The sequence below is a fragment of the Corvus moneduloides genome, chromosome 11, assembly GCF_009650955.1.
Source record: "Corvus moneduloides isolate bCorMon1 chromosome 11, bCorMon1.pri, whole genome shotgun sequence".
Taxonomy (NCBI): Eukaryota; Metazoa; Chordata; class Aves; order Passeriformes; family Corvidae; genus Corvus; species Corvus moneduloides.
In genome coordinates this window covers 20,107,814-20,120,130 of record NC_045486.1, presented here as the reverse complement: position 1 = coordinate 20,120,130, position 12,317 = coordinate 20,107,814, and the positions used below count along the sequence as shown (strand labels likewise).

Below are 12,317 nucleotides of genomic sequence, written 5' to 3'. Positions count from 1 at the left end.
CCTGGGGAGGGCAGGGGCTGTTTGTGATGGGGAGCACGATGTGTCCCCCCAAAAAAGCTGCACCCCTTCACACACAGCTGGGATGCTGCATGGAGAGGCTCCAGTAATGAGGGAAAAACTGCAATTAAGCATTGGCTTTAAAAAAAAAAAAAAAAAAAAAAAAAAAAAAAAAAGAGCGATAGAGGGAGAAGCAAAGAGCCAAAGCCTTTTGTTAAAATAATATTGACTGGGAAAACAGGAATCCTGCTTACCCACCTTCCCCATGAGCAATCTTCCTAGCAACTATGTCCACCTCTCTCATTTATTAGCTCTGTGATTCCCAGCCTGTGATGGCCACATAACCCCAGCCAGTGCTCAGGGGGTAAAACAGGAGCACTGAGCCATGTAGGATTAAAGATCTCACCTACAGAAAGTTCCTTTTTAATCCCCCACTGTTGGTGCATTCTGTCATCCCTTAAATATACGGCTGCCGAAACAGAATCACTCTCAGAACTGGGTTTTGCATCTCTTAATTACCTTTAAGGTCATTCTGATGTGCTTTGGACACGAAGATTCTACACCGTGGAGGTAGAAAATGCAAAACAAAAGTAGAAAGCTCATTTAACAAAATCCGACATAATTTAGTGTCTGTTTCTGGTTTCTGACAGAAGCTGGGTGATATTTCCTCCCCAAGTACTGCAGTTCTGCTCCATGGCCAAGCCTTTCAAAGAGAAACTGAGCCTCGGGCAGTGTTAAAGGGTGGAAGGTGCTTTTGTTCCAATTTTTCATCCCCCTGTTAAATCATCTATATGCAATTTCCAGGGCAGCACCTACTTGCTCAATCAGGGTTTTCTTGCTTGTTCAGTTAAAATGCAGCTGAAAAGAGCAGAGGTGAGTGTGGGGAAGGGGGGAGAAATGAGAGTTATTTTAATAAAATCTACCTGCTGCTTTGTCCTGCTGAAGTCCTATTACCACTTGGAGTTGTTTGCAAGGGCTCCTGTCAGGGTTTCATTTACCTTGTGCTAATTACCAGGATCACACCTCGCCCTGGGTGGCTCGGAGGGGTCACTGTGCAACCCCTTCCAGAACGGGCTCGGTGCTGGGTGAATGACGCTGCTCAGGAACGTTTGGCTCCTCTCACAGGGACCATGGCTGATCTTGGTTTTATCCCAGTGATACCCTCTGCTGTCAAAGGGGTTTGGTCACGAGTCCCTTGTGCTGACACACACAGCAGCTGATGCTGCTACGTCACCATTATTATCCTATCCTCTACTGGTTATTGAATTATTTTATCGATATTTTAATTAGTCTGTATTTTTCCATCTTTTTATTATCTTTTTCCCAGCTAGGGACCTTCCAACACACCTATCCCGAGTCTTTGTTAGCTCCTTTATCTTCTGCTTTCTGCAAAATGTCCTTGGGTCCAGAAGTTGTGCACTTTTGGTATCCAATTTCAACAATACATCTCTCTCTCCCTCCCAGGCCTTGTTCACTGAAGCACATCAAGGTTAGCATGGCAAAACTTCAAGTTTCAGGGATTTTCCCAAGCTGTATTCCCACACTTGCTGCTTATGAGAAACTTTGCTGACTAAAAGTGATTGAAGACTAACGCACTGCTTAAAAATACTGGTTATTATTCATTAAAAATTAGAAAAGCCATATCATTTCCAATACAAAAACATTTAAAAAATGGACAAACCATCAAGATCTGAGCAATATTTCACTAATATTGGCCACACTGTCCAGCTAATGCTGATATGAGCAGGATTGCATTTTTAGTCTGTCTTTGCTGGCCTGATGTGTGCCCAATCTGCACTTCTTAAATGTAATTTATTGTGTGCTTATTCCCACAGTCAAGTTGCTTAACCATTTTAGCTTAGAGTGCCTTGGAATACTGTATTTGGTCTCCTGGAAATCATCCAGAAACCTGGAGTTACACACATTCAGACAGTAACCTCTCTTCATGGCATCTGTTTTTTCAGAGACACAAACATGTTACTCCTACCCATTTTTTCCTCCGCTAAAAATCTGTATTAATTTATGATGACTTTCTACAAACATTCAGTGATGTTGCTCATGGCCACCCTGCTGCAGAGTCCAGGGGATCCTGCCTGATAGAAGAGAGGGGAGAACTTCCAAGAGAAGCACTGAAGTTTGCCTAAGCCCCACACAAACCATGATTTTATGCTATTAAATCATCATGGGAATGAATGCAGTATAAACATATTACAGAAACTGAAAAATGGCCTGTAAAGCACAATCTTGAGTAAAGCTGTAAATGAACTTGTGTAAGCCATAACCTGAACTTGGGTGAACTATTTGAAAAGGGTAGTACTGAAATCTTTACTTAGCAAAGTGTTTAAGGAGTGTAACCTTATTTAGGTAAGGATTGCAACCAAGACAATGGAGCTAAACTCGAATTAAACTGGGGTTATGCCAATAAAATGCCATAATTGGCTGAAATTATGCACCTGCTTAGGTGTTCTGCTGCAGTAGAAAAGGGTCTATGTAAATTTAAACTTGGATAAATTTAAATGAATTTGGTGATGAATACAATGCAAACCTGCTTGGACTGGGGATCATGAAAGAAATGGGAGGAGCTGCTGAGACAAGCAGAGGTCCAGCCATGGAGAAGGGAGACGAGCAGAGTGCTGAACACAGTGGTAGAAATCAGTTCTTGCACGCAGGGAGCAGCTGTGTATGGTCACACCACACTCCTGTCACCGGCTTTTTGACCTCCAGTAACATTTCTTATTCAACTTTGTATGTTTGGTGTTTGTATCACCAACAAAAGACAAAATAGAAGTTGCTCTATTGACTGCCAAAGCACAGGTAGGATCCTAATAAGTGCAGAATCACTAGGCAGCATCATCTGGTCTCTAGGAACTGGCAAGTGGCTTGTAATTATCTGCAAAGGGAAATAATTGGCCCTGAGATGGGCTCGGTTGGTCAGAGCATGGTGTTAATAATGCCAAGGTTCTGGGTTTGATCCAGCTCTGGGTCATTCACTTAAGATTGATCCTTGTGACTTCCTGTCAACTCAAGAGTATTCTGAGAAATTCTGTGAATGAGTTTGGGAGTTACTTTTCACAGTCACCAACCAGAACAATACTTCAAGAAGGCAAAGGACAGGCTGCTGTCAGGAAACTTAAAACTATTTTGAAAGGCATCCAAACAGCAGGCATGGAGCTTGGACTGAAGGAGCACGCAGAATTACAGAGTCTCTGGTAGAGAACAGCACTCTCTGAAGCTCTGAGGATGTTTTTACAAACCAAACACAACGGGGTGAGGTAATTGTTGCTTCCTGATACAGGATCTGAGGGGTGGAAGCTGCACCTTCCCCACGTTCCCAGCAGGCAGCTGCTGGCTCTGGCACCTCAGCTCAGGTGTCCCAGCGCCTCCTGTTCCTCTGCTCTGCGACACCCCCAGCACAGCTCTCCTGGGGGAGCACTGGCAACCTGCAGGCACCAAAAAGCCCTTGCACACCTCCTAAGAAATACCCAACTTAGATGCAAAACTGGTGCTTGCAGCCTTTCCCCTCACACATCCCTGCTGGATTTTCCCAAATGCTTGGGAAGACCCGGTCAGAAGTAACTCACAGCCAGCTGAAGGCACACTGTTTGCTGAGCCATCTTTCTCTTCTGTCAGTCCAGATCCACGAGGCTCTAAATCTGTGAGGCACTGAAATAAATCCCGAAGGAATTAACATGCCAGTGAGTAGGTCCTTTCAGAGTCTGTAGCACACTCAGGGATAGCTGCAGTGTTGCAGACATCAAACAGAGCTTTGGCACATCTTTTAAGCTTTCAGAGTGGATTTCAGTAGGATCTTCACCCAGCTGTTAAGTACACCCTGACTCTGTTAGGAAGAACACTTCTGGACGTTAAAAGGCTCCCAGGGCATTTGATTTTTACTGGCATACACTGCAGTACACGGGAGATAAGGGAAGGATTCCTGGGGATTAAACAGCACACGGCTACGTGAAGGAACACACGAGGGGTGAGGGTTGTTACACAAGCAGTGGCTGAGGAAATGATCCCCAGGAGCACAGCTCTGCTTTCTCTGGCTTCCATGCTTTATGTCAAGTGCCCTGGTCAGAGCTATCAGTGCTCAGAACGCCACAGTATTTTAGTTATTAGTTGTTGATTGTGGGCTTTCAAGCATCTTTCTGTAAAATCCAAGTCACGACACCAGGAGAGACAGGATCCTAAAAATCTGAGTTTGAAAAGCAGGAAGGACAAACAGGCTGTATCCAGGCAATTCTGGCATGGGCGTGTGGGGGTGTGGCTGTGTTTGCTTCCACATGCCTCTGTTGCGATTCCTTATGGACTGCACCAAAAGCAGATCTCCAAAAATCTCCCGAGAGAGGTTTTTCACCAACGGGACTGTCCCCCTGACTGGAAATCACAGAATACCAGGGTAAAAGGGACATCAAGGAGCACCTGGCCCAACCTTTCTCAGCATAAGCATGGTCTTGAGTGAGAATTTATTCTCACAGAAGCATCAGCAGGGCTGCCAAAGGGGTGTTTGCTCTCTGGGCTGACAGGATTGGCAGGGATGCGCTCTTATTTAACCAGCAGTCGGTCAGGGGGTCAGGACAATACTGAATAAAGCCCCTCTGGTCCCTCGCCTGTCCCTGACAGTGCTGCTCAGCACTTTGGGGGTCTAGCAGCCAGGTTTGTGCTGTCTCCAAAGCGCTTGAAGTCACCACAGAAGAGCAGCAAGGCACAGTTCTGCACCATTCCAGCATTTGCCTGCTTGTATCCAACAGGCAGGGAGATGGAAGGGTTTGCAAGAGCACACATGGCCATCACTTAAAGGATTTTTTTCCAGAAGATGGTGATTTTGGCAAGAAAATGAGAATCATCAGCCAGCAACAGGAAAACTCCCAGAACTGTAACCACGATAGTTGTAGTTATAACTATACTTTATAACTATCCATATAAAGCAGGCTATTTGGTGATCTTTATTACAGCCACTAAAAATTCATGCTTTTAAACACTTATCTTTAATGCCTGACAGAGCAAGCTGTTTAAAAGATGAGATTAAGCATCTGGATTGATCACAGAAAGTTCATTCATAGGATTTCTGTTGGAGAGGAGCTCACAGCACCAGCCAGAGACAGATGTATTCAGAAAACCCACATAGACACTCAGCTCCAGTGTGAAAACATACTTAATCTCTACAGTAAATGAAAAGTCATAAATAATTCAAAAATGTGCACACCTAAAGTCTCTAACTCCTGCAGGGGATAAGCAAATCTGAAACCACTCTGAATTCCCTGAACTCTGACAGTTTAGGTAACACAGTACAAAAATAAAAGTCACACCTCATTTTGGTTAAAAACCACAAGTCCTACACTTTGAAAATAAAATACAGCTCTAACTGCACTCAGGGCAATGTACACACACAGCTGTTTGATCTGCTCCGAGTAAGTTTCTAAAAGAGCTGAGTTAAAGGTCTGTGAATTCAAAGTTAATAATTCCTCAGAGTTCTTTTCTAATCAGTCAGGAATTACTTCAGTCCCAGATCTGCTCAGCACCATAAGCAGGTGGGTTTTCGTGCAGCTCGATGTTTCCATAACAATACAGCAGAGCCAATTAAAAGCCAATTAGTCATGGACATTACTTTAAGGTCCAGTACTTTGCAAACTCTCCCCTGTTCAGTGTTCCTGCGCTGGGGCTGCCCATTATGCTGGGGACAAAGGCTCTGGGATGAATGGGGGCTCTTTCCCTGTCTCCATGGAAGCCTTGCCACGCTCTCTCTACACAAACCTTCCCAGGCACCTCCAGCACCGCTTCCCCCTCTGATCTTTGCCCCAAACAAATGTGCTGTTTATTCACTCTTCTTCTCGTTTATGGAGACCCATTTGATGCTGTATGAATACCAATGAGGAAAGAATTAAACCTGTGTTTGAGAATCAGTGAGGATTCCTGCTGCCAGCTCTTCCTCAAATCCCCTTAACTCACACCTGCTGGAAAAGATTTTCATGATACTTGAACACTCTCCATGTTTTATAGGTTAAAATCTTAACCAACTCCCCTACTGCAATAAATATTCACTGTCAGCATCTCTGTGTTATGTGAACTAACTCTAGGATCTGAAACGCAAACAATCTAAATTATACTGCAGCTCAGACCAGAAGAACAATCTGCTCACACACCAGCTACAGTGCTCAAGAAATTCTAAAAGATTCCTAATGAGTAGCAGAAAATCAGCACATTGCAGGGAAGTAAAATGCAATATCCCTGTGAAAGGAATATCCCCAGTAGCTGTCCTGACCTCTGCAGCTCTGTGACACTTCCCAGAGCCCCTGCTCTGGATGTCCAGGCTTAGCAGTGCATTTGATTTGTGCACTACTCTGTGATTATTTCTTCCAGCACTGATGGCTGTCCAGGCTCCTTTCTGGGGACTGCTACTTCCCTGGACTTTACAGGAAATCCAGTTGTTGCTAAGCTAAATAATGCCACGAATTGTGCGTGGAATAAGTCATTTGTTTTTAATGCAGCCAGCCCTACTCGAGGGGCTGAAGTAAGTGCTGGCTTCTCAGCGAGGTTCAGCTCAGCTTCTTCCCTACAGATGTTTTCCAACAGCGCCTTTCATTGCTGTTAAATTCATGATCTTGTTTACTCCTCGACTTTTGCATGCAATAAGGGAACTACCTCTGGTGTGGCTCCTCAGGAGCTGGGAGCAGCTGTGTTAAACAAAAGGCTCTGCAGTTCTGGTGTCCAGAGTGGCCTCAGCTGCTCTGCCCTGCAGCCAAAGTCCCCTTCCAGCTGCAGCTGGATTTACAGGCAGGAAGCACTGACAAGGTTTGGACAGCAAGGTCACGTTACACAACTTGTGTCAGCAGGACCCGTCTGCTAAGTGCTTTAGCTCTCAATTTTTGCTATTTAATGTGTTAAATAAAGGAAATATTCAATATTCACCAGACCAAAACTAATCTATGGGAGAATTTGGAGGGAACTTAATTTACTATAAAAGTCTTGAATGTGGTTTGTTTTCTTCTTCGTGTGGATTCTTTGTGAGCAACACAACAGCTCCTATGAGTTTCTTACTAGGAGTCTTTTAAAATCCTTTATAGTTCTCATTTCAGTAACACTTTATGAAAATAATTTGCATATTATGTATGTTGTGTGAAAAAACCCAAGATTCTTAAAATAAGTTCAGTATCATGTGACACCTTTCAATTCCATAGACCTTTTTTACTATTTTACATGTAAACAGGAGTCACAGAATTAATTTTCTCTGTCAGCTAGATAGTATAATTCCATTTTAATTCCTCTAAAATAGCAATACTGCCTTTTAGTACATCCCTAGGTAGGAGCAAAACTGAATCAAAACAAATACTCCAATCAAAAGACACCAGCAGCTCCAATGGACTCATCATGCCTGTTGTTTCACATTCCATTCTTCTTACCAAAATCAATCTTTTATTGAATTATTAGAAAAGAAATTACGTTATGAGGTTTGTTAGATTTTATTTCGTCTGCAGTAAGAGATTCCAATACACTCAGTGGTTTGTACTGTCTTACATGGTTGGGTAGAACATTTTCAACTCAACTACACAAATACATTGTGAGGTTTTCCCCTAGCACGTGCTACTCCCTTTCTCTGAAGGCACTCCCCCAGTGCTGTCCACTTGGGTAATTACAAATTCCTCAGTCAGCACCACCATTGTCCTTCACAATTAAATTACTGTTTTCAAAATATATTTTGTTGGCACCTTTGAGGAGTCCAATTCCTCAGTTGCATTATTTGATCTGTGTCCCGTCCCTCGAAAGCCATTCCTTTAAAACACATGGATGTGACATCCTCTCACTGACCTCAGACAGAGACAGTTCCAAATGAGGCTGTCAGCAGTGCTGACACCCATTCTGAGATGCTTCTCACCTGCAAGTCCCTGGTTTCCAGGTGTGCCACCATTTCTGGATCATCCTTTTTGACTGCTCAGCTCTGCTTCATCCCACTACTCACTAGACATGGATCAAGCTCCCTGTCATTTCTGAGCCCCAGGCGCTGGGTGCAGCTACCTGTGGCCAGAGTAGACTATCCCATATACAGTTTCTAGAGGTCTTTGAGCTGACCTAAAAGTTACAGGTACTGCTGAGCTCTTCTTATCCAAAGGACAGCTGAAATCCACCTTCCTTTGGTTGCTGGGGAAGCCCCCTCAGGCAGCCCTTGGGGTCGATGGCCCCGTTCTTCAGCAAGTCCCACCAGCTGCATCCCTCCCAAGCTGTTTGTGTGCCGTGCCGGGCACATCTCCGTGTGCCAAACTTCCTGCAAGTCAGCTTTGCTTTGGCCTCTTTCCCAGGTCGGAAAGGGAGCGACCCCAGGTTCCGTGCCGGGGCAGCGTGGAGCAGCAGGAGGGAGCAGCCGTGCCGGGGGGCACACGCAGCGCGTCCGTGGCACCGCGGGACCAGCGCTCGCCCACCGGCATCGCCGACCACGGTACCCAGCCCCAAACCCTGCCTTGCCTCACTCATCTGTAGGACCAGCAGCAGCCAAACTAACAGAGACATTAAACCACCACACCACAAACCAGGCCTAATGAGTCTTGAAATCCTAGACCTACATAAAACCTTGTGTCCCAGATTTCCACTCCTCACTTCCTGCATAATTTTATGTTTAATAAAAGACTGAACTTATCGCTCAGAGCTATGATTTAAAACTGCTTTTTTCCACATGAGTCATGCCACCAAAACTTTTTTCCTGGCTTAAAAAGCATAAAGATTTCATTTCTCTGTAAATGGAAATGCAGAAATAATTTCCGAGGAAACAATTTGCAGTTAACATTCTGTACAGCCACACTCCTTGGAAACCTCCTGGCTGCTCCAGTGACTCTGGACAGGCCCAAACTGTTTAGCACGTGTAGCATCAACAACTGCCATAACCTTGCACACTTTGGCTTCCCTGCAGTGATTTATTATTTTGGGCACATCCAGTTCAAAGATGACAAAAGCACTTATCTGACAATAACTCTGAGTTATAAGGCACCTTTACTGCAGACTGGAGAGCTGTTTGTAGTGAGAAAAAATTGGATTTTAGGTGTGGGGATTTAGGTGGGTGGCAAGCAGCTGCTTGGGAATGTTAAAAATAGTGACAGGTAAATATAGTTAACACTGTTGCATGTTCTTCATCTGGTTAGACTTAGAAAGTAAACCTGCTTTTACAAATGTTTTTATCAAATCACACACTTGGCCAGCTCAAAGGAGAGTTTCCACATGAAATTACACTACCTGTACTTCAAGTACAAACAGCTTTTTAGTATATATAAACTTTCACTTTATATATAATGTTTATATATATAAACATATATATAAACTTTTCATGCAAATAGCTGGTGGGGTTATAGATTTTAAAACGGGGGGAAATGTTCCATCAAGTAAAATAGGATTAGTTAGGCAGAAAAACTCACTCAGAGAGATGAACGAGTAAAAAAATTGTGTACTTGAACAGTAACTGCCCCCCCCAACAGCTGATCCTTCACACTTATCCTTGCCTTAGAGCAACTCAAGGAAGGGAGTTGAGGTAAAACAGCTCCAAGTTACCCACAAGAAAGCACCAAAAGATTCAAGACTCTTAAAATAAGGATCTTTGCTGCAGCTGCCTCAGCCCCTTCCCAAGGATGCTGGGGGACCTTGCCTGGTGTTTCTCTGGGGGTTGAAGCTCTCACTTCTTTCTGGCTCAGGGTTTAACTGGGGGTTCTGGGGGTGCTGCTGAGGGGTCCCTGTTTCCCAGCAGAGGATCAGCTCTTCCGCTCCGTGGAGGGCCAGGCTGCCTCTGACGAGGAGGAGGAGAAGTGGGCAGGTGACCGGGCTCCCCAGCTGGACCACGTGAAGAAGATCCTGGCCAAGCTCCCTTGCTGTGGCAGTGGGTAAGTTTAATTCACTAATTACTGCTGTTTGAGCCCCTTACAAAGGTAATTTCATGACGTGAAGGTCCTGTGGCTGCAGTCAGAAGCCTTTTGCCTATCCTTTGTGGCGTGTGGGGAACAGCCTGCTGGATATTCCCACCAAGCCCTAATTAGCATCAGCTAATTTGTGATGATCACTCATTTGTGATCCGTGCTGCCAGGAGTTCTGCAGGAAAACTGGCTTTTACAAACACAGACCTTCACCATGAGGGTTCACTAACTCTTCCCTTTTGATGATATGTGTAGGTGTGATGAAAAGACGTGGAGAAAGCTGCTGTCTTACCTGGAGGCCACCACCCCTGAGGGCTCTGGGATGGCCCCTGCGGAGCCCACGGGGAAAACCTCCCCCCTCACAGAGCAGCTGGAGCTCCAGGGGCACCCAGAGAAAAAACTGGAAACAAATATGGAAGAGGTAACAGGTGCCAAGCAGAGCGTGGAAGAGTTCTTTATGCATCTTTAGGGAGCTGCATCTACATGTATTTCTATTTCCTTCTGGCCATTCTGCTCTCTGTTGCTGATGTCTCCCATTGTGCTGTAGCTTGTCAGCTCAAACACCTGGTGCTTTCCTCTAACACCTGCATTTCTACTCTGGTTCCTACCCAAATCTGCCTTTGGAGGATGAGATGTACCCCAGGCCCTTCAAACGCTGTCCTTGACTCACTGAGGTTCCTCAGCTATGGATGAAATACTCCCGACATCCTAAGCACCTCTGGGAGCACAGTAACTTTTCAATAAATCCCTCAGGCTGACTGAGACTCCCTGTTTTGGAGTAAATTATCCCATTTACTGTGTCTTTTTCTTGGGCTTACACTGATATATTTATATCATCAATATAATATATCAATATAATATAATAAAGTATATCAATAATATCATAAAATATTACTAAAATCAGTTCTCAGGTTAGCAGCATGTCCAGCTCCCCTTGAGCAGAGGTCATAACCACATTATTTAAAGGCCCAGTGCTGTATCCCAGCAGTCCTGTGGGACCTCACTATTTAAATACTGCAGACTTCAGCCACTGATGGGCACAGATTGAAGTGCCAGCAATCTTTCTATGACATAAAAATAGTGCATTGCTCTGGTCTGCTTTCTCCCAAGCTTGTTCAGTATTTTATACCCCATCTTTAAACAAAGCAGGAAGCTTTCAGTAGTTCTGGAAGGATTCTATGAATCAGTGAAATATTTAAAGTAAGGGTAAAGTATTCAACTTCTTTATGTGTTGCCATCCCTTGTGTTTCAGCAGTATTTCATATACTTTTCTCCCTTGACTAAATTAAATGAAAGAGTTTACTTGTTAGGGAAAAAAACTAAAACCAGAATAAAATCCTGCTTCTGCCTTACACAATGTAATTCAATGACCATTTATCCTTGCAATGTTCTGTAGAGAGACACAAGGGTTCCTTCTCTACTGATTAACATCAGTCCACAGAAGAAAACTACCTGCAGGTAGTGCCAGTTTTCTTCTCCTTTTTTCCCATTGTGAGGTGCTCATCTTCTTCTGCAGCATCATACTGCCCTCTTTTTTTAATCTCTGCTGATGGATATTAGTTCTGTGCAGCTTGTCTGGAAGAGCAGCTTTATTAACAGATGAGTACAAAATTCCAGAAGAAAAATGGAATCTGCTGCTCTTGATTTAGAGGCAAGCAGGGAGGTGAAGAAGACAAAGTTCCAGCTCACTGTGACATGAATTAAATATCTGTAGGATGAATAATTTTGAGCCTGTTAGGAAATTTATTCTTAAGCCCTTTTATATTACCCAGCAGTCAGAGGGGAGGAGTTTGCTGCTACACAGCAGACAAGTAATAAGAAATTCCTGTCAAAAAGGTGACTCTTGTAATCAACAGAAAGCAAATAGGAAGACTGAGGAATGCTCTGTCTCAAGCACCTTGCAAATAAATATATTGGCTTAATAAAGGAACCACCACCACTTTCTCTGAACCTGACAGAAGTACCTTATACATTGCTCTAGATGCTTCTGTTTGTACCTGCTCGGTGTGGAAAATGAGACAATAACAACAAGGCTAACAAGCAACAGGCTCAGCAGGCAAGTGAAGGGCAGCACTCTCAAACACTGATAATTGCTTCAGCATGAGGCTTGTAAAACCAGGGGATGACAGAGTTCTGAGATTTGTCATGGCTAGAAAGTTCTGCTTTCCAACAACCAAACACTTAAAAATAGCTTCTCCTGAAGACAGGGTGGTGACCTGGGGATAATAGAGGAGGAGAGCATGAGTGAAGTCTAAAAACAAAGCATTATGCTGCGAGTGTAGCGTTGCAAAGAAATCCCAATTATTTTCTATACGAGCTTGCATGCAAGCTGCCAGCTTAATTAGAAAGGCAATTAGTTTATGAACTGCCATACAGGGTCAAGTGAGAAGTTCATCCCAATATCTGGAGAAAAGCAAGGAGAAACAGTGGAGA

General features: G+C 44.0%; 1 protein-coding gene across 3 annotated transcripts in view; it reads left to right on the top strand.

The window, feature by feature from the left end:
* EFCC1 (EF-hand and coiled-coil domain containing 1) overlaps nucleotides 1-12,317 on the top strand; it is a 41,825-nt gene that overhangs the window by 21,278 nt on the left and 8,230 nt on the right. The window contains exons 3-5 of one of the 3 annotated variants that reach the window (XM_032120856.1): nucleotides 8,292-8,428; nucleotides 9,719-9,854; nucleotides 10,140-10,305. In XM_032120856.1, the coding sequence (XP_031976747.1) occupies nucleotides 8,292-8,428; nucleotides 9,719-9,854; nucleotides 10,140-10,305 (439 nt within the window). Of the gene's footprint in view, nucleotides 1-8,291; nucleotides 8,429-9,718; nucleotides 9,855-10,139; nucleotides 10,313-12,317 lie in introns of all 3 variants that reach the window. The other 2 variants (XM_032120854.1, XM_032120855.1) reach the window with 2 other exon arrangements.